Source organism: Cyprinodon variegatus, unplaced genomic scaffold, assembly GCF_000732505.1.
Source record: "Cyprinodon variegatus isolate N-32 unplaced genomic scaffold, C_variegatus-1.0 Scaffold1187, whole genome shotgun sequence".
Lineage (NCBI taxonomy): Eukaryota > Metazoa > Chordata > Actinopteri > Cyprinodontiformes > Cyprinodontidae > Cyprinodon > Cyprinodon variegatus.
This window is the reverse complement of record NW_015151640.1, coordinates 60,029-85,424: the sequence shown is the minus strand read 5'-3', so window position 1 is coordinate 85,424 and position 25,396 is coordinate 60,029. Positions and strand designations below refer to the sequence as shown.

Genomic DNA, 25,396 nt, shown 5'->3' with positions numbered 1-25,396 from the left:
CTCCATTTTCATTGTAATAACACTTGCCAAAGCTTTGTTATTGAGTGCAGATAATGTGATCTCGTCACATTGTTGACAACCCACTTGTAGTGTGTGAAGTGTGAGGTTCATTTTATCAGCCGCTCTTGAGCTTATGTAGTTTATTTTTTTATTTTATTTTGTGATTGACCTCGTGTGTGTGGATAGCAGGTAGGTGGGAAGAGTGAGAGCTGCGTGGTTGGCTGTGAATCCTGCAGGCTGGAAACTAGCTTTTCACTTTCGTGAACTGTTTACCTGTTGATCCCATGAGAAAGAGCTAACTTTGTGTGCATGCATTGGTTTGAGCATGAGGAAAAAAGAAAGCGTCTTGAGTGTCTCATCATGAGCTCATTAGTCTTTTTCTCTTCTGTAGATCATCGACCTGTCATCACCTCGCCACGCGAGTGTCTGTGCAGCAGCACTTCTGTTCCTTTGAGCTCTCAGAATCGCACTAGCAGCCTTACAAAAACATCCAGGGACTGCAGGCTGTAAGATCAGGTGAGCTTAAGGGCACATGCCTCAGGCTATTGGATCTGTTTCTGTTTGTTACTTTAAGCACACTTTGGTATCTACATTCTTTTGGCGATTATCACAATACGAGCTTCTCAATGTATCCGTGCATATTTTTAAAAAACTCAAACCCTTCCCCTTGTGGGTTTATTCCCTGGGCTGTGTAAAAAGGGGAGCACCAAGGTTTGAAAAATGTGGCAAGTTATGAAGTATTCTGCTTGTCGGCAGTCATTAAGAGGCATGACTCAGGTTGGCTGGTCTAATCAGGGAAACTCTAAAAGCTTTCCAGTCCATCAAGCAGTGGTATTTAATTGAATTCTTTCTCAGAAAAGACTCGAATATGAGTCCAGCCATGGCCTGTAACGTGCATATGTTTTGATCAATCATCCTGTTAAGGGAAGGAACGTGACTATAATCTCTGCTTGTTCAGATTAACTGCTACTTAGAGAAATGGAAGGTCCAATTGATTTTCTTTCACATGTGAGTGAGCTGCATGTGGCTTTCGATAAAAGAATATTATCAGAACGTGTGAAAGCCAGTGTTATTAAATAGAGTCACTCAAAAATCATTGACCACATGTTTGAAAGACACTGATTCAGCTGCACCTGAATGTCATTCAGCCATTAACGAATGAATCATGCTCTGTCTCTTGCATTTTTCTTCTCTGTAATTATATGCAAGGGTGGAATCCATCATTGTCATCTGATCGTATACACCGCGCTCTTGCTTTTGTTATGCATCTTAGGAAAAACATCCTGCTGAGCTCTGCAGGTATTTTCTAAACAGTACATATGCATGTTATTGAAGTTCTTAATGGAGGCAAAGAATACAGAAACTTCCTTGCAGGGAAACTTCCGCAACTGAAAAAAGGCTAAAATGAACATCTCCATGTTTTCTTGGATTTTGTTTGGAGATACACTGATCAGAAATACAGTATGTGGTATTTCTGTAAAGAGCAGTTTAAAAAAGGATTCATGTGTGTCTGGTCGCAGAGCACTGGCCAACATAGTGTGAATTGTTCGATTGAAAATAATAGGGGTTTATTTTTTCTCTCAGACCAGATCATTGTAATGTACTTTTAAAACCTGTTACCACTCCCTCTAAAGTGTATTCACTGCAAAAACCATCTAGATTTAAGTCTTAAAAATTCTTAAATTAGGTGTGTTTACCCTTAATTTAAGCTGATAAATAAAATTATTTGCCAATGGAATTAGTATTTTTATGCCTTAAAAAAAAGATAATTAGGTAATATGCACTTTAAATAAGACAATGCTGTTTTTTTTTATTACTTTAAATGTAAATGGTCTTGTTCCATTGGCAAAGTGTGTCACTAACTTATCTCCTAATTCAAGAAAAAATGCACCAAATTTAAACAAAATGACTCATTTAGATATCCATTTTTTGCAGTGTTGTCACCTGTAAAAAGTATACATAAATTAGATATACTGTAAGTACAAAGACCTGGTTTCTCTGTAAATGTAACACTGAACTTTTGAGTTTAGAGTTTAAAAAAAATATTTTATACAGTCGAAAGATTTTCACAGAATTGCTTTTTTGCTATTAACCTAATTGTAAATGCATTAGAATGGATATAAACTTATGAAACAATTGATGCCAGGTAGCGTCCACATTTTTGATCAGTAAATCAAACATTATTTGTCATTCTCCATCAGTGCGGTTAGATTTGGAGAGACAGTAGGAGGACGGAATTGGTTGAGCAGAAACAATAGAAGCTGGCATGCATTTTATTTCAGCAGTTTGGGAAAATTCTGAATTATAATGGACTTGTGATGTTCTTATAGCAAAAATAATGAACCTTATGATTTTACAACGCAGTCTTAAGTTATTTAAACCACCTACTGTGTATTTCCAGTTGTTACATAAAGTATAAAAATAGCTGATTTTAAACGGTAAAAAGTAAATGGCCTGTACCAAAAATCTTCAGTGCAGCTGTTTTCTCAGAAAAGGTATTATTAGCACAGCCGAGTAATGATGTTTGTTTCATTCACTAACTAATAAAATCTCAAATTTCTATTGTTTATTTATTGCCTTTGTATTTCTAATTTTATGAATTAATATTTCTTGGGGTTTTAGAGTGAACTTAACATTCATAGATGTTTTTTTCCCTTCATTGTAATTTTGTCAAATCACAGTTATGTGGATTAGATTTTTTTTTTAAACCATATGCCATATTTTTGCCATTTTTAATTATTAACTTAGCATTTTGTCTTTTATTCATCGCCAGCTACTGACAGTGGCTAGATGGATTATTTTTTGCTGACACAAGTATTTTTTGATGAATTCATTATTCTACCTATTTGTTTGCTATTTCCAGAACTTTATATTTAAGCACTTTGCTTATTCATCCCAAAATTCAGGTAGTTAACACTAAGTGCTGAGGCGGCATTATAGATTGCTGTACTTTGTGTAGATCAGCAAGTCTATCAACTTTTAACTTTATATCGGAGTGAGATCATTATGATCACAAACCGTTGTGATTCTGACATTTAGTTTCAACCCCACTAATTCCAGTGAAAATATAAATGGACAAGTAGTTCTTTTTGGGTACATAATTAATTTCCTGTTAAGTATTTTCTAAATACTTAACTTATACATGTGTGTTTAACTTTGAATAATTGTACAGTTATTATAAAAATAATGCATAATACAAGTGAACACCCCTAAAAAAACTAAAGTCAGTCAGAACTGTGGTTATGAGTGCATAGTCCTACTAAGCATCTTTTAATTCTGTAAATAAACCCTTACTATGACACTTCTGAGTTACATTCACAGAAAGGAGATTTTGATTTGTTGTAAAAGTATGGAAAGAAGTACTGTGACATTATATCTTGTACTGGATGAACTGTTAAATTATTTTCACTGATTGTCATTCTTGGTCTTTCCAGCTTATTTAAAACAAGAGTTATAATATCTACTATTAATTCATCTGCAGTGTCTTCAGTATTTTTCATATTTGATTTTATTTAGAGACAAATGTTTGAGCAAACAAATTGCCTGAATCATCTGCTTGAAATACTTTTACTCATCAAAACCAAACATTTTTCACTGATTCATGTTAGGATTTTCTCTCTGCCATCCAGCTGTACATGTACTTATACTTTATGTCATTTTTACGGACGTTTTTGCTTTTTTATTTCCTCTCAGAGAGAAGGATGGGGTCACTGTTTGGCTGCCTGGCTTGGCTCCTCATCCTAAGCTTCACCACTAGTGCGTTAAGTCTCAACCCTGATGACCCAAATGTCTGCAGCCACTGGGAGAGGTGAGCATAGTTTCTTGTTTACCAATAAAAATACAATGGTAGTTTGTTGAAATAAGAAAGTTTTATGGGTCTTTTTGCTTACTATACATGCTTCTAAACAGCAGTATTGACCTCGTGCAGCTAAGGAGAGGGATGGGAGGAGTTTAAGGCTTCAAATGGCATATGCAGGCAGATTGATCAGTATAAATTCATTCCAATCAATCATGACAGCCTAAGTGCCTGAATAATAATAAGCTGTGCTGGGCAGTGTCACCTGAAAGAAATAAGCAGCAATAATTTCTGTCCTTAAGGCAAAAGGGTGGAACGAAAACTGTGAAGATGTATTATTGGGATGATTGCCCGACCAAGGTGAGGGTACTTTGGATTTGTGGTTCCACCTTGTTGGCATCAGAATGAATTTCCTAAGTGGGTCTTTTCTGTGGCTATAAGGGGCTCCAATATCCTCAGGCTTCGGTTGCATACAACATAAAAATTGACTTTCTTTGTATATCAAAGTCATCACTATACTTTTAGTTAGGCTGTGTTAGGTCCAATGTTCAAACATAGATCAAAGGCAGAAAGCTACTTGCTCTACTGTAACTGTGACAAAATTTGAAAATATAAAGATGTTTCTATAAGTTTAAATTCAAAGGATCAAAATAAAGTATTTCCCCCCCCTATATATATAGAACTAAAATAAAATATTATATTTAAACATTTGGGTAAACTTTAATGTTTCACCTGGCTTAGATTGAGCTTTTTTTTATTTTTGTAATTAAACCTAGCATATGGTATATCGGCCATCTTTCCTGAGGTTAAACTCTATAGAAATCAGCCAGATAATCCTGAAATTCAAAGCAAATTCACAAAGCAGCTTTAAGTTTGATTTTTGTCTACATTTTTCATTTAGTATCTCAGATGTTCGAATGAAATTGCACTAAATACACAGAGACTTAGACTCTCCAGTTGAGTCCAGCACATGAAAGCATTATGCAGTTCTCAGATTTGTCTCTTCATCCAAAAACACAGCAGAAGCAGAACTAATCACAGAGACGTGGAAAACAATAGCCGGTACAGATGTATCTCCTTAACACAATGTGTTAACCCTAAAGTATTAGGTGTATGTACCTTTTAAGGCAGTTTTAGCAGTTTACTTCTCTAAAATGTGAGAAAAATAGTTTGAACAAAGTTACTTGGTCTTGTTCTTTAACCAGTCATGACAACCAGTTGTAGTTTTTTTTTTTTATAATGTATATCAATAATTCATTGTGTTTGGATTGGTTTCTTTAAAGTCTATTTTTTAGAGCACCATTAATGGCAAATTTGGTTTATTTTTGCTTTGTAACAGTTTAGAATTGAAAAAGTACATTGCTTTGAGGGTATGATTAAATAGGAAAGTGTGAGGGAAATGTTCTTGTTCAAAGCAATGCACTACTCTACTCTAGATTTCCATATTTTGACCAACATCCTTATGAAACACATTTGTTCATTTCCTAACTGCTCTAGTTTGTTCTTGTTGATGCATAGATATGAACACTGGGGCCAGTATTGATATCATATTCATATTGCCGTTGTGGCTGATAAATGTTAGTTAAGAGTGTTACATACAGTATTATTTATTTTCTTACCCTTTGGTCACCATGAAAAACCAACTGTATTGCTGGGATTGCTTATCTGGTTCAGTTTAACAATCACAATCCTGCTTTTTATCACTATTACTGATATGTGATCAAACATATCTTGAAATCGCTATATCTTCTAACCCATGTTTGAGTTTTTGCCTGGCTACAACAGTTAGCTCTTGATACCCAACATCATCATGCACATTATTAATTGTTCATTATAAACTGATCGCAGAAATATTTGTTATCAGTTATTGAGTGTCACTCTGGACACCTCTCGCCAACCTTAGCTGTCAGATTAGGCATTGTTAAACAAACTAAAGTTACAACAATAGAAAAATGGATGAATCTTCTCTTTATAATAACAAAAAATGTGACTACAGTTTTATTTTTTCTTCAAAACAGAATATAGCTTAATTGAAATCCATTAGTCTACTACTTATCTTGTATTTTGATCTTTCAGCTATGCAGTGACTGTCCAGGAGTCCTATGCTCACCCATTTGACCAGATCTATTACACCAGATGTACAGACATCCTTAATTGGTTTAAATGCACCAGACATAGGTAAGTTTATTTAAAAAAGAATGTGTGATTTTCTTTTTCATTCAGTTCCTGTAACTTTACTGTAAAGGAAAAGCTAAAATGAATGTTTTTGTTCCAATGTGTCACTGAGAAAAGGTCAGAAGCCTTAGGTGGTAATCACCCGGTGTCAAAGATGTTGCTCTGTTTAAAATGCTTCATAGCGTCATTCTTAAAGCATAAATTACACTCTCTCTGTTAACTGTTTATGTAAAAAAAACATTTCTAGTAACTCTGATTCCTCTCTGCATAATATTGTTTTATTGTTTTCTCTCTATAATTTTTCCATTTATGAGTAAATATCAATTAATGTTTACCTTTTATATATTTCCTGACCTTCAGATGTGGAACTTTTTCGAGTTCATGCAGCTGTCTCTGTGTGTCTAATTTTCCAGGATCAGCTATAAGACAGCTTACCGGCGGGGAGTGAGGACCATGTATAGGCGCCGCTCACAGTGTTGCCCTGGTTACTTTGAAAGCGGAGACTTGTGTGTTCGTAAGTGTCATTATTTTCCAACACCTTTGTCCTTCGGATGACATTTCAAGTTACATCTTATACCTCCTTAGAAAGAGAGTAAATATTAGAACTGATCTAGTTACTGTTATTGGCATGCAGATACAGCTTACTGTGCCATTTCTCCATTTGGATTCTGTTTAGCTTGCTATAAGATTACATTTTCCCATAATGCAAAATAATTTATTTTTAAATGATCAAGTTTGATTCGATTTCACATAATTTTTAAAGATTGCACTCCATTTCATAACCCGAGCCTGGAAAATACTTTACTGTATGAGGAAGTGCAGTTTAATTGAAGTTGTTTAACAATGACAAAAATTAACGAGCCATGAAGGAGCTGGTTAGAAACTGAAGAGGTATAGCTCCCAACATAAAATTGCTGCAAAATTCAATAACTTGAGAAGAGTAAAACCCTAAAAATTAGAGTGTAGCAGCACCCTGATAACGATCCTTCACTGTCATTTTTATTGCTTTATTAATACTTATTGAGTTCTATTTCTACTGTCTTACATCAAACTGAATCTCTTTGCATTTTAGTCAAATAAAGACAGAAGCCGTTACAGTTGCCTCTGAGAGTAATGTTTTTGATATTCACGCCTTACCTTATGTTTTATTCTCTTTAGATAAGATAGAATTAGAATTACTCTAATACTTTTCTACATCTTTTGCAGCTCAAGGGGCTTTCTGATACAATGACTGCAGCCATGTGGGTTTGCTCTTTGACCACGGCTGAGCTTGTCCTTGTCAAGGCTTTAATCGCCTCAGGGTAGCATGTTCCCAGGAAGCCAGCCAGCAGAGAATGCAAGCGGGTGTGATTATATGGTGGTCTTAAGGAGTGAGGTGCAGACTGATCAATATTGCATTCATTAGGCATTTTAAGTGACAGCGCATGCATTTGTTTATTAATGGGCTTTTCAGGGTGCTAAACAGGGGAATCTACAAACTAAGATTGTGCCTCTAGAATTGGCCCTACTCTTTACATGTTTTGCTAATATATTAAAGCTATGTGAATACTTACCTCTCTAATCCAATGTCTGGGAGGTGCTGTTGATAGAGGTCAGGAGAGCAGGGTTGCTTTCTGCTACGTTTGCAAAATGGTCTCTTTTAATCCTTGCTCACTTAAAACCAGGATTAAGACGTGTCTTCTTCAGTCAGCGATACAACAGGAAATTATTGTGTTTGCTTAAAACAAAGTGAAACTTACTATTTCAAAACCTTTTAAATATATGAGTCTGAATCCCATGTTCAGTAGTATCCCTACATTTATCCCTGGATTTAGTCCAAAGTCTACATTCATGTACAGGCCTGCCTCTCCTACCATTTAGACCTGGCACTACAATTTATTCAGAGCTGTTGGAGATGTATAGCATTCATATTATTATGTAGGGAGAGCTATAAATTGAAGTTCTGCCAAGGTCTTTAAATTGAGATTTTTCTCATCGAGATTAAAAAAAGCAAACATACCGACACAAAGAATTTTTTTTCGTATATCATATATGTCAACATTCACAGTGAAATAGATTTTGTTGCACTTTGTAAGTTGATAATATTTCATGAAAAGGATATTGTTTTAAAAAGTCAGTCAAAAAATGTGCTCTTTGTATTTAACTATTTTATTAATAAATAACCTTGGAAATTTATTAAAAACTAAATTAAAAAAGCACAAACATTTTTTTCTTAAAAAAAAAAATACAGAAAATTATCAGCCATAGAAACATCTAGTGATACTTCATAATTTTGCTAGAAACATAATTTAATGTAGTAAATATTTCAATGCGGGGACAAAACTGACTGACCCTTTTTTTGTCAGCATGATAAACTTGGTGTCTTGTTTTCAACTACATGAAAAATAATGTTAATGTTTCAGCTTCACTCTGCACAGCTGCCCTCCACAAGACAGCCATCAGAGCGCAGCACAGAGTAGTTCACATCACAGACAAACAGGAAGCTGCAGCAGAAAATCAAATCTTACTGTGAAATTCTTTGTAAAGGGCAGGGTTCTCTAAAGTATAATACATGAATATTATGTATATAATAGATATTTGCAAGTAGAGCAAAAAAACAATGGGTGTAATACATGTGGCCTAGGACTGTGGGTGTGGCTAAGTAAGAAATCAGAGATAATGAACTAAGGTCTGTACATCTGGCACACAGTAATTTAAATGAGCAAGACCTTATTCTTAGGATTGGATCCAGGCATCCCAAATTATCCCTTGTGTCTAACATCCTTGGAGATCCCCTCAAGAAACTAAAACAGCATTAGTTTTTGTTGACTCCCTTTATGTATGAACTGATGTGTTTCATTGGGATTTGAAGATGACATCAATTGCAAATCATGGGTCTACATTTTATACCATATATTTGTATTTTGTATATTTGCATCTTATGGAAATAAATTAGACTAAACTATCATGTATCAGTTAGGAGTACCAAATAAGAAAGGATAATGATTCATTTAAACAAATTGGGAAAGTTTAGATGATGGTATGAAAGCTTTGTATTCTGAAGGTGTCATTTAACACATCTGAGATAATTGATTTAAACTCAATGCTTCCTTATATGATGTCATGAGAAAAAAAAAAAAGAATAGTGATCACCCAAGATATCAATTAGAGAACTGTGGACCCCTACAAGTCTGGTTCATTCTTGACTGCAATTTACAAAAGCCTAAGGGTGCCATGTTGAAAAGTAATAACAGCATGGGAATCGCCTGCAGTCGATTATTCAGGGGTGAGATGGGTGTATACAGCAGAGATAAATGGGTTTTGCTGCAAACTTGCTTGTAAATCCTGGAAGAAAAGCAGAAGACCTTGTAAAGTTACTGGTTAAAGACCATGTAAAGTATGAATAAATATTTACCCTCCCTTTGTCACACCACAGAAATTTGTTTTATGAATCACCCATCTAAATTTGACTGATTAAAAACACAACTAAGCATAAAAAATTAGATCTCAAAAGTAATGAAAAAACGTCAGTTTTCGCTGCTGTGTGACGCTGGGGGCGTGTCCGCTAGGGCCGCTGAAACCGTGCCCACATGCTATTCTATTCACTGCAACAGTTTTAAAAAACCCTAACCCTTAAAATTATGCTCAACATTATATTTGCTATCTGGATTTCAATTCAGTAGAAGCTTTGAATGTGTTTGACTCAGGGGGGGAATTGAGGAGAATCGCTCTGCTCTCTGAATGCATACACGGGTTTGTATGAGTCCTTTTGCTTTGGAGGAGGGAGAGGCTCGCTCACTGTTTGCTGAAGACTATAAACTCGCAGCGATTGGTGCACGTGTTGTCACCAAAGTCAGTCTACCAAGACAGACAAAGCTCGCTAGATTTGTCGCTATTCGCTTAAAAAAAAAAAAAAAGTTGCTATAGAGATCCAAAAAGGCTCTGAATTTATAAACAAATTACTTAAGTTGGCAACAATTCAGTGCCAGGCTTGCTGTTTTTTTTATACTATTGGCCCAGCAGGGGGCAGGCCTATGCTGAAGGAAGCCTCATGGAGACATGAAGTTGCAATTTTAGACACACCCAAAAAATTTTGCAACTCCAGAATAATGAAACTCAATTTAAATTTTAGTGCAACATTGACATGATAAAAGATTCTGACACTTTTTAAACATGTAGAACAATACATTTATAATGTATTTAAAAGAAAAATGGGGAATTCTCTTTTCATGGTATTTAATTTTCCCTGGTGTAATGAGTCCTGTGCTGGAATACCCAGAATAAAAGAAATCATTCCTCCATAAGCAACGTAACAAAGTAGTTGAATGATAACAAAGTTAATATTTGGCAGTGACCATCACAAAGTCCCATTAAAGGAGTCATAGAATGCAATACCGAGTTTACATTGTCATAGATAAATAACTATCGTTATTCATCTATGATGTAAACAGTGGGTAAAATGGACGTGCAGAGAAGTACAAACCCAATCGACACCTCCTTTATCTGCAAATCTCACAATTCTAGACTTCCAACATAAAACGGGCGAATACAAACGAAGCCCCGAGTTGACGTAAACTCCGGGTTCTGGCCTATACTTTTGTCACGCCCCAAAATTGACATACAGACCAGCCCACTGGTTCGCTGGCCCAAGGGAGAGGGGGGGTGTGGTGTGTGAAGTGTCGACTGCTTGGCCTCTGACTGAACCAGACCTCAGGCTACCGTCCCCGGGTCGGGTTCGGTCGCTCTGTCCCCTGCTTACTCCCTGCCCCAGTCCACCGGGGTTCCCGGACCAACCAAATGCATGGTGTGTTTGGACTAAGTACTGCACTGTAGTTGATCAAAATCCCGGACGATTTTGAAATTCCCCCCGGACATTTTTTTAGGTATGAAAAGTAGGACATGTCCGGGAAAAAGAGGACGTCTGGTCACCCTACCATATCAACAATTTTGATGTTTCAGTGAGTGCTTGTTGCTATGATGCGTCTTTGCTCTGCAGCTTCGCTTGTTGTAAACCAACCAATCAGCGCACAGCTCATCTAAATATTCATGAGCATACCATAAAAGGAAAAAAACCTGTCGTTTCATTCTAGGGCTTTTAACCAGGCTTGCATTAGGTATCATAGAACAGCAAATACGCCATTTTCAGCCCCACCAATGTTACACATCCTATTCAGAGACCTTAAGAACCAGCACCAAATACCCTATAGAATCATTCTATCACCCCTTAAAGCTACAGTGTGTAATAATTACAGGGATATACAGTCAGAAATATAATATATTATACGTAACTATGTTATTTATCATCATCTACGAGCTCAGCCTCTTAACCTTAATATTTGCGTTGCCTTAGAATTCGTTATTTATAATTACATAGGAGCGGGTCTCGCAGCCATGGAGGCAGACATCTTTGCGCTACGGCAGCGCAGAGCCAACAAACTAGCGATTGCGAGATCGCCCATTAAACTCGAAAGTAACTACGGCAAGTTGAGAGAGATGAACTGAGATGGTACTCAACAATAGATGGCAGTATTATGCCTGAGAATACTATCTGTAAAATTATCTATGTAAACAAACCTCATCACTTGAGAAGGTAGGTGATGCGGACGTCGTGGAAGACATTTTGTCCCGTAACGCTCGCCGTACTGTTGGGGGGGAGAAGCGGTTGGGGGGAGATGTTCATGTTGCTGCGGTCTGCAGTCTGGACGTTAGATGTCGCTAAAAATTACACACTGTAGCTTCAAGCAATACTGAAAGGTGAGTGTTAGCAAGAAATATACTACTCTGACTTGATCAAACTGGTTCTGTAGGGCATATTTCCCTCAAACTACTTTGAAGGGCTTGTCAAAGGATTCCCAAACTATTTAATCTATCATTCTATTTTTACGTAATTTTACTAAATAACAAGGGAATTTATTGACTTTTCTTAATGATCAAACAAGTTTAAATTTTAGTCTTATTCTTTTCCAGATAGTGAGGAATAAATACTCTTTAGGTTTACTTTGCTTTCAAGTTGGTTTCATTAAACCCCAAAGAGCTCAAGGATTGTTCCTTTTCGGCCCTGTCTGTTTTGATCCTTTATTGTCATATGATATAAAACTTGCACTCCCATTAGCTCCAATGAGTTAAAGTTAAACTTCATCTGGGGATGTTGAGACCACCAAAATGTCTAAACAAATACACACTAAACCAGCAAATTATCTCTAAAGATGTTAATCTTCTTTTGTCTGCTGTTTTCTATTATTTCATTATTTTTAAAAGGATTGTTTGATTTTCTTAACGCCCTTTGGACCAACATGAACTTTGATCTGTATATCTTTAATTAGAACTCCAAGTTTCCAATGAGAGATCTTTATTATTTCTTTGACCTTTGATCTGTCGTAAGTCATTACCTTAATATGTTACCGACGGATGAGGAGAATGTAAGGAACTCATTTCCCCCCTAATAAGCATGATTATTACAGTTGTGCACAAAGAAGAGAGAGGAACTCACTAATGACAAGAGCTTGTAATATCTTCAGAGGCTTTGCAGAGCTGCTTCTCCCTATTTTTACAAGGCATTAAGGCCAGATGACTTCTGCATGACTCTTCCCTGACGGTGCTCAAACTTAATTTCTAAATGACTTTGGCTGTTGAACAAACTGAGTCTTTAAATAGGTTATGCATTAGCATTTTGATGATCTGAAAGGTGATTAGATTTTCATCATTTTTTTCATTGTGTATATTTATTCTCTGTATTATTTTGGCTCGGTGTTTTGCCTTTGCCTTACAGAATGGAATGTAGCAGTTAACTACATCAACCAAATATGATGTGTGATGATGTGTTTTGTTGTACTAAAAAAAAGAAAAAAAGAAGCTACGTTCCTTGCAAGGTCTTAAACAAAAATGAAATGTAGTCATTTTCTTTCTCACAGACTGCAGAAAAAAATAAAATAAAAACACAAACAGACATAGACTGACAGGGACCTATTTTACAAGACATTGCAATAAGTTATAGTTTCACAAGGCAAAAGATATAAAATTTAATAACATTACATTGCAATCACCAATTAGCTCCATTGTTCCTTGTTCTGATAACAACTCTGCATAATGAGTTAGATTAGCCTTTTATCTAGATGAAAGACTCAATTTTCCAACAGATTCCTTAGACATGAGTTAGGCAGGGTGATTCATGCATTTCAATTAAAATGAAAGACCTACCTTCTACTTTATTATGCCTTCCCTTCAGTACACCGGTTTAGATCTCAAGAGAAGGGTACGCTTTATCCTCTCCCCTAGTCAAAAAACGTAATTTCCATATTTCTTTTTTTCTCGGGGATGTGACAAATTTGCATGTCCCTGTTCTTGCTGATCAGAATTTGCTGATTGAAACTAAATGAAATCAACTCATCATGGTGACATTGAATTTGTCTCCTCTTCTCTTTGAATACTCTGCAGGCCCTGGGCTCATTGATTACAGGTAGTCGATCTCGCCACTCTCGTCAGCACAAATGTTGAAGCTCTTCCTCCTTTTCTTCTTGCTGGCTAAATCTAATTAGACAGTTTTCTGCTAGAGTACCGATGCTCAGAAATATGTCATGAATTATCTTCAAATCTCTGGTTTAGATTTTCTTTGTCACTGTGGTGTTTTTGCTATTTCTCAGGCTGGGTTGATGTTTTAAATATTCTCATGAGCCCCTACCCTGCTGCTGGTGGTGGATGTGAATCGAAGCCTGATTTACTGGTGTTCTGTAGCTCCCTTTTGGCCTGGAGTAAGCCCCTGCTGACTTATCAAAGACCTGGGTGTCATAATATTGCACTCAACATTATTCCCAAGTTTTTCCTGACAAGGGACAGAGGAAAAACTAGCAAGAAAAACAAGCAGAACTCGGAGGAAGTGTTAGATGAGGTATAATCAGTTAAGGGGACAGGCTGTCTGCTCTGCTGCCCTTGGATTGTGTATCATCTCTCCCCAGGCCATGTTAGTGGGCCGCTGATTCCCATCAGGCAGGGATTCTCTCTCGTTGTATTTGTCTGCCCATCTTACTTCCCAGATAGGATCCAGCTTCTCTTAACCCTGCTGGCCAGATGACCTTGGCTGCCACAGACTTATTTATGCTAAGTACCTAGTTGGTGATAATATTCCTGCTTGCTTTGAAATGTTGAGCTTCGACACAAAGAAGAAGAAAAAGTGTATAGAAAAAATGCTTTGTATAGGTTACTCTCCTCTGCCTAAAAAAAAAGAAAGAAAACCTTCCAGTTTGTGCAAACACTTCCAGGAATACTAATGCCCACCTGATCAATCTAGTGTTGTGTAGCTCAATATAAATGATCAAGAAAACTGCACACTTAGTAAACACTGCGGTGCACTTGCAACATTAAAGCTTTACTATATGACAGAACATTAGAGGTGATTTACAACTTGTTCTTTTGTGGCTGAGCCTGCTGATAGCAATGTGTTGTGGAAAGTAAAATGTTATGTGTTAAGCTGAGATGTGTACTAAATATAAAATACTTTTTCTAGAACTTAATTGCAAATACATGTATAAACATACAGCTTGAAGCCTAATTTATATTTAGGTTAAAGCTGTTTTCTTCATTATAAAAGCAGTTTTTGTGTGTATTTTCATTCATTGTCCAGAACACTAAACTGTGTACAACTTTCAGTCATTTAACTCAAACTGTCATCTCCAGGAAAATTAATATTAATTAAGATTTTCAGTAACAATATGGAACTTATCAAGCCTGAAATCTATCATAAGCAAGATGATGTTAAAAAAAAAAACGTTTTTATTGTTTAAACTCTAGTGAGTGTAACAGCAATAGGGACTGAAGGACTGCCGACCAAGAAAGCTACTGTACCGGAACAAGCCTGACAGAAAGATTTCTGGTAAACTGAGACAAAGATAAAACTATTTGGTCACATTCTAAGAATAGTTTATGAAATTACAAGCTTTGATACATATATCTTTAAACATAATGCCAACATGTCTTGGTCCTCTTATACAGTCCATTAATAAATTAGTAGTAATTACTATTGAAATATTTGTAATATTTCATTGTATTTAACCTTGATTAAACCACATTCAATGATTTATTTTAGTGTTTTACACACTGGAGTTTTCTTACATGTGGATATTATTCTTTCCTCAAATTTTTCCACATATAACATTTCATGTCAATTTGATTTAAACTACAACCAAGACAAATTGTTAGAGCGACAATTACTTTGACTTACAATTTTATTGGCCTTTAAATAGAACCTGTTTTTGTACCTCAGACATTGCTTCTGCAACAATTACTAAATTGGTCGCAATGGCCGTTTTCCGCCATGTGACGTCCTACTCAGTAATTTATATCAATATCATCAAGCTTGGTAGTGGTAAGATCATGCTCCGGATCTGTCTTGCTGGTGATGTGATATTTTACCTGTAGATTATGAATATACAATTTACTAGAACTGATAGTGGTGGTTAATCGATAGATCATTCAAAATCAATGGTAAAACCATTTGAATGTTCTTAGATTAATAATTAGAAATGTAATATGCTTACTTAACAGGATTTTTCCAGGTTTCTTCTCGGCCGGCTGTGAAAATCCAGTTATCCCCACCAATGTAGTGAGTAAGGCTAAGACTTTCAGCAGAGTTATTGATTACCAACCAAATACATTTTGTGTTTATTTATTCAAATGTCACCAAAAGGAGGGTGAGTCTGGCCTGAGTAATAAACCACTCGCTGCAAAATAAACACAAACTACTACAGGTAAAATAATTATGTCTTTATTGTAAACAATCAAGGATTATAGGAAATCTAACATCTATGCAAACCCTACACACTGCTAGAAAATAAACATGAGGTAGACTAAATTGATAATTTGGAAAGAGGGGAGAAAGGGATATAAAAGTCAGTTTAAATGGCTTCTGAGGAGTATCCAAGGTAGGCGGAATGTCAATACATTCAATAATATCACTTCAAAAATAGCTGCAGATATAATGAACTATGATAGGTAAAGTTAAAAACAGCGTGAATTCATTCAGCTTACAAGGACTAATGCTTATAAATGGATGAACAATACAGCATTGTAGCACATTGAAAATCCTGCATTTATCTAACCCAGTTAGGGGGGCGGGGTGGGGGTGGGGGCTTTTGCTATGATAGAGAATAATAAAATAAAATGACGAACCCCTACCACATGGTCAAAGAGGTGGAGCAACAACTCCATCTTAAAGGGACACGCATGACTGTAACCATTTCAGCAGTGTTTTGTGTCACAAAACTGGCAGCAGTACAGAACAAAGCCGGGTGTTCTTATCAGACAAGTATTCTGAAATAGATTAAATCAGTTTTAAATTCAATGCATTAAATATATAGCAGATTAAAATAAAGCCTCTAATATTCCCACAATTCAAGTATGAATACAGCAATTGAAACAATTTTTGAGTTTTCCTTTCAACTGTCGCTACATGTATGTTTGGTGTTAGGGATTGCTGCCTAGTCAATGAATCAATTCAATCAGCTGGTTTTCCTTAAAGGTGTAGTGAAGGGTTTTCATTTCCGGGCAGATCATCAAAATAGGTGGTCCCCCTAATTGTCAATCATTCTGGTAATAGGTGTATGAAAGGCCATCCTACGTGCTTAACCTCAGTCGGCTATCTTTTTCTGCGCATGCATACTTTTATTTGTTGAGCTACGGTTTCAGCCAGACATTGAAGCTCACATTTCTCACCGCGGTTCTTTGAAAATGGCTGAGTAGTAAAAGAAAAAGTGTCTAAGTGTATAAGAAGAAGAGAAAGCCTCAAAAGAGAGAAACAAGACCAAAGTGTTTTTGGGAGATTCTTTCACGCGATGCTGAAAGCACAGGTAGGCATTCCCACTGATGCCTCGGTTGCAGAGTTTCCACTGGACAGGTAAAGTTTGGCATCATATTTAGATAACTCCATTTCACATCACTGCTAGTAAAAGTGATCTACCTCTGTATTTTAAATTTCAAGGGAAGATATGTTTATTTTGTAATTTATATCATTAGTAGTTATACGGTGGCCACAGATCCTTATTTACCCCACAAACGCATCCAAACTTCCATTTCAGCACACACACATACAAGCATGTCATGATTCATCAGTTGTCTTCATCCAAACACAGTAGGTTGAGTTTGCTTTGGCTTCATCTGAATACTGTACATTACTTTGTTTTAATCATTTCAATACTAATGTGTGTTTATTGGGGGAAAAAAGTCATTTAAATTTTTTGAACTAGTGGGATTCACAATATATCTTCTCTCCATGGTACTAATCGGCAAGCTTAATGTGTATTACTGTTGTTTAATCCTTTATCTCTATCTTGATCTTCCTCATCACACGAGGGATGTTTTCCCATGAAGTATCAGGTGATGGATGGTCTTTTGATATTTCTTCAATTTTCAGTTAATTGCACCTGGATTAATCACATTCTGTTTCATGCTGATGATTTGGGAGCCCATTATAGCTGTGTGCAAATCTTGGGATTCTTTGACAGTAATTTTGGACTTGCCTATGTTAGGTGAAGGATTACAATAGAAGCCAGCTGGGTCCTTGTGCTACACATAATAATTATGTCAGGACAAGGCCAGGGGTTTACCCAATTTAATTGTTCATTTTTAATTTTGGCCACAGATTTTCCAAAAAAAAAGGTATTGATAAAAATTGTGTGTGTGTGTGTGGGTGGGTGTGTATGTGTATGTACCTTTTGGCAACACACAAAGAAAAAAAAAATTAGAAACCTTTTTTGCATAGGATCCACCCTTAGAATTAGCAGACAGCCTTGACTGGAATATGCTACATACTTGTAGAGTTCAATAAAGGTTTCTCCAAAAAGGACTACCTTTTGAAAAGAAAAAAAACTCTTTATGCAGGTAAAAAGATGCAGAATCTTAGTTTTCCAAGAACAATACTCCCCAAAACTAATCATCCATTTTCTCCTGCTTAGTCTTAGTCAGGGTTGCAGTGGGTGCCGTACACCCTGAAGAACACCCTGGAAAGGCTGCCAGTCTGTCGCAGGACAACACAGAGACACACAAAGACACACAACCATGCACACATACACACACTCACACCTAACAGCAATGTAGAGAAGCCAATTAACCTAGCAGTCATGTGTTTGGACTGTGGGAGGAAACCCGAGTTTACGGAGAGAAGCCCCGTATCCACAGAGAGAACATGCAAACTCCATGTAGAAAGACCATGGGGCAGGATTAAACCCAGAACCTTCTTGCTACAAGGCAACAGGGCACCACCATGCAGCCCAAAAAATCTAATCAGGTCCAATTCTTTTTTTTTTGTTTCATGACTGCATGTTGGCACAGTTAGTAGCATGGTTGCCTTTGAGCAAGAAGGTCCTCTTTTTGATTTCTTTCTTAGAGCCTTTGTTTCTGCATGGAATTTGCATCTTCTCCCCATGCATGTGTACTGTAGAAAACTCTGGCTTCCTGCAACAGTCCGAAAACATTACTGGTTAATTGCTGTCTCTGACTGGCCTTAGGTCTGTACATGGTTGTCTGTCTGTGTTGCCCTAAGATTGACTGGCAACCCTTCCGGGGTATTCTGCCTTTTGCCTATACACTGCTGGAGAACAGTCCCACTGACCCTGACAGATAAGCGTCAGAAGATGGATGGTTCTGTTTTTGTGAAAAGTATGTATTGAATCATTTCATCTCTTGAGCTGAAATTTTTTTTTTACCCACATAGTTTTAAAACTTAAACTTTAAACTAGTGAAATATAACTATACTGCACTTTGTGAAAGGCTTTACCAAGTAAAATTATTTATTCTAATGTTCAAATGAATGATACACATCTTAAAGTAATATTTTAGATATCAATCCCATTTAATGATCATAAAGAACTTGAATCTTACATTTAACATGCTTTTTCTAGTCTCCTTCTTTAATTTGAAAATACACTTGACCGACCTTTTAGATAAGCCAAAAGAAAAAAAATGGAATGTTTAAAAGCATTTGGACGAATTCCTTTGTACTGTAAATGTCGAAGCGTCCTAAATAAAAAAAGAAAATTTTACTTTTTGCTGATTTACCTGTTCAGAAAAAGGTTCCTGAAATATTTGATGACTATTGAACTCTAAATGGTGGTTAATAGGTGAATGAGTTAAACTCTGAAAGGTAATCCTATAATAGAACGACACGTTTGAGATTCCGTTTATACCATTATTATTTTTTAACTTGTTTTCCTTTTCTGCTATACTGTTTACATGATGATCACTGCTGCACCTTAAATTATAATGTTCATTTCTCTATTGTAAGCTGTAAGCAACCTTATTTCATTTTGTATACATTCGTGGTGTACAAAATGACAATAAAGTATAAAGTAATAGAGCTTTTAATCTACAAATTGTTTGCACTTGTTCTTTTTCTCTCTGAGTTTAAATTATTTGGCAAGAAAAAATAAAGTCAATCTGTCTATTTTTTGTATACAGCTCTGCTCATTTGTACACACTTAGCAATACTCTGTGGTTTTTATAAGAGTGCCTTTTCTCCTTATCAAATTCCAAAGTGGGAAACCACCAAAACTTCCTAGGCCGAATGAGACAGCTACTGCCCCCTGCCAATAGGTCGGTTCAAACAACTGTTTTGCCAAGAATTACTTTTCAGCTGTGTAGAGAAGCAGGACAGAGAAAACAGCACGTGAACTGACCAAATTAGGCTCACTGAGATTTGGCCCAGTAACATCTCTACTCAACCCAAGGTATTGTGCTTCCTCTGTTTAAAGCTGAGAAAGAAAATTTGTTTAGGTGTCTTGAAAACCTAAAATCCTTTTTCTTTCTCTTCATCTATCGGGGCAACAAGCTCTTACAGCCATTTACTTAAAATAACCAAGTAAGCAGATAACGAAGGCTGGCTCTGAAGCCCCTACAGATTAATGAGCTAAGAAGGATGTTTCATAAAGTAAAGAAAATAAGAGCGAGATATCTCTGATCATCTCCTTCACAACAGGTTTCCCAGGCAGAGGTCTCTTTAGATCTGTTGCAACACAAATTGCTACATAAGACCCTTGCCAACAACAAACATTACCAGTCTCAGTAACGTCATGACAGAAACTTAGGTTTAAGGAGTCCCTACCTGAAAAAATATATATATTTTGAATAAAATGAATAAGACATTTTTGAGTTTAATTGAAATTAGGCCACAAGCCCTTTCTTTAAATACCAGAAAGAGTTTAAGTACAGGTTTTTCACTTTCACTTTATTTTTTAGCAAATAATCCAACATTAAACAACAAAACAACAATATCAAAACAAAACAAAACCAACAATTACCAAAAAAAAAGGAATAGGCTGAAGCAAAGCTTATTATTGCCTACCCTGTTTTCTACTTACAACCTTTACAACCTACCAGGTTCTTTTCTGCGTATATAAATATTCAAATCTACATAACATAGGATTTTATCATTTTACATTTTAAAGCCCTTTTAAAATTCACCAAGAAAGGACATAACTTAAAAAAAATCATTCAATTCATTCCACATTTTCACACCAATAACTGAAACACATCTAGACTTTATCTGGCTCTTTTCTTTTGCACATTCAAATATAAACAAACCTTGCAAATTATATTTCTTCTCTCTTAACTTAAATAGTTTCTGAATACCAGAAGGAAGACTTTTGTTCACTGCTTTATGCATTATTTCCAGTATTTTTATATAAGTTTGAATTTCAATGTGTTGCTTTGAATGAAGAGTTTATCAGTTGGTTCACTGTATTCCACCTTATTAATAAGCCTTATAGCTTTTCTTTGCAACTTAACTAACTTATCAATAATTAACAGTTTTAACTGTAAACAGAAAACATTTTTAACATATAGCAGAATTAGTGTGAAAATTGTTATTCTATTTTGGTCATTAAGGAAATAACTATAGAACAGAACTTAGTTATATACAGTATATGGATATATGATCTAGATTGATCAATGTCCACAACAATTTTGATAGATTATGAGAATATTTTTGTATTAACATGTAATTTAAAATGGTTTATAGTTACCATCAGTTTTGGGGGAAACGCATTATAAAAAATTACTGTAATACATCACGTTTCAGGCCATAATGCAGTAATGTAACGTCCTGCAAAACAATTTTTTGTAATTTTTTAACAGTTCCTTAGGCGGGAGCGCATAACAATCCGGGCTGTTAAAAAAAACCCAGAAAAATGAGGCATAGAAACAGAGCTTGTGTCATATTGTGTAAAAGTTTTTGTTGTTTAATTATTCTATATGATCACATTTTTATTATTCAGCTTTTAATGCAAAATTAATGCACACCTTCCTTTTTTCCTTAATGCCTTCCTTAACTCATTACTTTACACACATGGTAATATTGTAAAGAAACTTACTCTCTAACAAAGGTAACTTGTAATATGAAACATATTACATTTTAGAGGTAACTTGCACAACACTAATTACATACATACAAAATAATGTGTAATCAGGAGATTCAAAGTTTAGATTTATATTAGAGGTGGAAGTATAACTTATTTAGTTACTTAGTTTTAGCTGTTGCCTTGAACATTTGAACTGTTTTTATGTTTATCTAGAATTGATCTAGCTTTCTTAGTCCATGTTTTTTTCGTTTGTGTATTTTAGTTCTCTTACAAGTTGCACTGATGCAGAAATGTTTCTGTGTTTCAGCTCTGTGCACAGAGGAGTGCGTACACGGCCGCTGCGTCTCTCCTGATACATGCCAATGTGAGCCTGGGTGGGGCGGACTGGACTGCTCCAGTGGTGAGTTAACTTTCCCTCCAAATCTATCATTAGCCCCTTAGATACATTTGTTCCTAATTTGCTTTCACAGCTATTAGGTCCATAAGACTTTGCTGTGAATCTGTTTTGCGTCAGTCTATCTCAAAGCTGCTCAGCTTTGTATCCTCTCTTCTTAGCAAGCACAGCCAATGGAACAGGTAAGTCACAATGAATTCATTCTCATTTGCTGGAAGTGGAAGTGATTTGTCTGATGAATCTAGCAGATGAATGGATGGTTGCACCTCTCCTGTGTTTACCTGATTCACTGTTTTGGTCTTAATCATGATTAGACCAGTGCCTGTGACTTGTTCAGATGATGGATCAGGGCCAAGCTGAAATAAGCCATTACGCCTGCTTTCTGTTTACCGAGCTCCGACCTCGGCTACTGAAATCTGAGGGGAGGATGGAATTGGGCAATCAACTTAATGTTGGTGCAAAATCTATATTCTCCTTTCTAAATTTGTGTCTGGATAAAAACATGCACATGTGAACTGCTTATTGTTTACACCCATGACCCAGCACCCACATTCTGCTTAAACATTTCTGACCTGATGTCGCTAACATTTTATGCACCTTGGTCCTTTACCCCCCTCTCTGATGTTGAACAGGCACTGCCTATTGCATATTTAGAAATGAGTAATGGGAGATAAAATCATATCAGTAGTGCTACTGTATAGATCTATGAGTTTTCATTACCAAGAGAGCCATTCACTGATTAGCAGCTGTGTGTAAATCAGCCACTCGTCCTGTTGCCTCAGCCTACTGCAGATAGATTCATGGTCGTCCATGACAACCCTGAGCTGTTTGCTGCTGCTCCGTCTTACAGACTGCTGAGGGTCCAGCAGGGAGGATTTGAGGGTTTAGGGCCCTCAGGGACTCAACTCCCACTCCTGGCTAGTTAGAAATGCAGCCATGGATGTGCTTTTTTCTAGCCTCCCAGGTGCTTATCTAATCCACCTTGTTAAAACACAGTTGATGATTGAGACAGAGGCATTATTCATAACTTCATATTTCCATACCAGGCATGATTCCAGACTTTTTTCATTTATGAGCCTTCCTCTGTAGAAATTAGGATTGTGTGCCAATTTTTAAATTAAATCTGCCCTTCTTTTCCTTTATGTATATGGTTCAGCATGCTTTCTTTCTGATACTGTAACTGTAAATTACACACACAGACACACACACACATATATATTATATATATATATATAATATGTAATGTGTAGGGACACAAAATCATTGCCAATTTATAGCTGTACACTATTATTCCTTTTTAAGTTTTTTTGCTTATGCTCACTTAAAGTAGTGGGAAGGATGTGCTGGTCACATGATAGAGATTGCGTGAATGTGAAAGAAAAAGTGTGTCGCCCAGTGTTTGGAGATGAAGGGCTGTTGTGGGATGTTCTGTGGCCTAAAGCTGAAGTGACAGGCTTTCAGCGAGTGATCTGGAAATGGATCAAAAGGCTTGGGCCGAGTTTCTGGTGCAGCACCCACCAGGAAGGAGTTTTCTATGTGGGTCAGGTGGTGAAAAATAAAGAACTGCTGGACGGTAGAAATAGGAACAGAAGGAGATTAGGTGGTAGAGTCTGAGTAAAGAGTTTTTGTTATACCATATATTTTTGGTCTGTTTCTATTCCTTTTTTGCCTGCTTACTTTCCACCCACTGTCCTCAGAAAACACTTCTTCCTTATCTTTGGCCTTAGTCCCACTGAGACCCGATTTACCCCGTGACCCGCCTGGACCCTGAGGTGTCTCTGCCTCAATTCCGAGACGTACTGCTGTACCGATAAAGCAGCAAAACAGGATGTTGACTGGTGTTTGAAAACTCAGTCTTGCTCTACATCTGTTTGTGTGAATTTGGAGCAGTCTGAGTAGAGGTTGTTTTCTCCAAAGACTGATGAATGATTAATTGTTGCTCTTGGGTATTTTGATAACTCTAAATCCTGTGTTGTGTTTGTGGAATATGCTCATGAACATTTTTCTCTAATCAAATGTCTTGAATGTTTTGGTATTCTGTTCTACAGTTAGACATAGCAGGCTTTTATTCAAACAGTGTCTTAAAACATAATTCATGCACTGTGAAATATTTTCTACTTTAACACCAAAACAATGTTAAGTATTTTATTGGAGTCTGGTGTGAAGACCAATCCAAAGTAATGCATAATTTTCAAGTAAAAGACGGATTGATTATTATTCAAGATTTTCTCTCATTAGAATCTGAAAAGTGTGGCATGATTTTGTGTCCAGCTTCCTTTACACGGATTTCCTTAAATAGTTGTTTACAGTTTAAAGGGCAATTTTGTTTTTTTTTTTTACATTTGGCCCTTGATTTTACGTTATTACATCATGTTCTACTCACCAATATGAGTTTTATGTAATTTGGAGCTGTTCTGAAGATATTCCGTTAGGTTATATCCAAGTAACATCTTCCTTTGGGCAACGACTTGAAGGCACAAACTAAACAGTTCATAATTTATTCTTTATGGTACGCCAGCGTTCATAACATGTAGGCGAATGGCTGTCCCCCAGACATCCACGGTTATATTTTTTATACTTCTTCTAAAAACAAAGCGGTGCGTGTATGACGTCATCCGCGCGCTGGACTAGAGTTTTTATTTATTTATTTTTTTTTAAAACCCCACTTTATTTAACTAATGTACATTACACTAGGCGGCTACGCTCTACTTCTTATATATTCGGCTAGCTAATCTGAATAATTTCATTTCATTTCGAGAGCGAGATCATCTGTGGTAGTAGCACTAGACATCTTCCAGGCATGTGAGTAAAACTAGCAGCAGTTCAGCGGACAGGAAAAATTATATATTTCTAAAAATAGAAATATAAAAACTATAACCGTGTATTTCTGGGGGACAGTGATTCGCCTACTGTACATGTTATGAATGCTGGCGTACCATAAAGAATAAATTATGAACAGTTTAGTTTGTGCCTTCAAGTCGTTTGCCCATTGGAAGACGTTACTTGGATATAACCTAACAGAATATCTTCAGAACAGCTCCAAATGACACAAAACTAATATGGGTGAGTAGAACATGATGTAATAACGTAAAATCAAGGGCCAAATGTAAAAAAAACGGCGCTCCCCTTTAATGCTTCCATAAAACCAGCTGTTCTATTCTGTTCTGTGGATACAAAGGATAATTAGAAAACAACAGTGAGCAAAGCAGAGGCAGAGCAGTGGTTCCCAAATTTTTTTTTTATCTTGACCCAGTTTGATTTACAACAATGCCCCACCCCTGGGGGTGTGCCAACCACTTTGGTAACCATTGAGTTAGGAAAAATCCTTATTAGCATTAAATAGCTCTTGCAACCATTTTAGATCCATCCTATATATATATTGGCCAGAATATAAAAAACTGACATAAACAGGATATGCACTGTCCAATTATTTACCAAATCAAATTTTCCTAATAACCGAAAATACGATTCAAGCCAAAGAAACAGAAAATAGAAATATATAATTAAAATATGTAACTTTAATATGAGCAGTGTCGACCTAAGACTATAAATACATGTTTGTGGTGCTGATGTATATATTGCCTCAAATTGTGGTGTTTTTTTTGTGTGCGTGTGTGTTTGCCTCACTGGTGCTGGATCCATCCAACAGCTGTTTCAGTATATATAAGTATATATAAGTGTATATATAACTGTGTGTGTGTGTGTGTGTGT

At 36.3% G+C, this 25,396-nt stretch overlaps 1 protein-coding gene across 1 annotated transcript in view; it reads left to right on the top strand.

Moving 5' to 3' along the window:
• The window catches only part of LOC107102006 (multiple epidermal growth factor-like domains protein 11), a gene marked incomplete at its 3' end in the record, with an annotated part of 93,583 nt that overhangs the window by 10,778 nt on the left and 57,409 nt on the right, over positions 1-25,396 (top strand). The window contains exons 2-7 of the mRNA XM_015401137.1: positions 392-516; positions 3,694-3,808; positions 5,873-5,974; positions 6,385-6,485; positions 21,599-21,691; positions 21,847-21,867. Of these exons, the coding sequence (XP_015256623.1) occupies positions 3,702-3,808; positions 5,873-5,974; positions 6,385-6,485; positions 21,599-21,691; positions 21,847-21,867 (424 nt within the window). The remainder of the gene's footprint in view (positions 1-391; positions 517-3,693; positions 3,809-5,872; positions 5,975-6,384; positions 6,486-21,598; positions 21,692-21,846; positions 21,868-25,396) is intronic.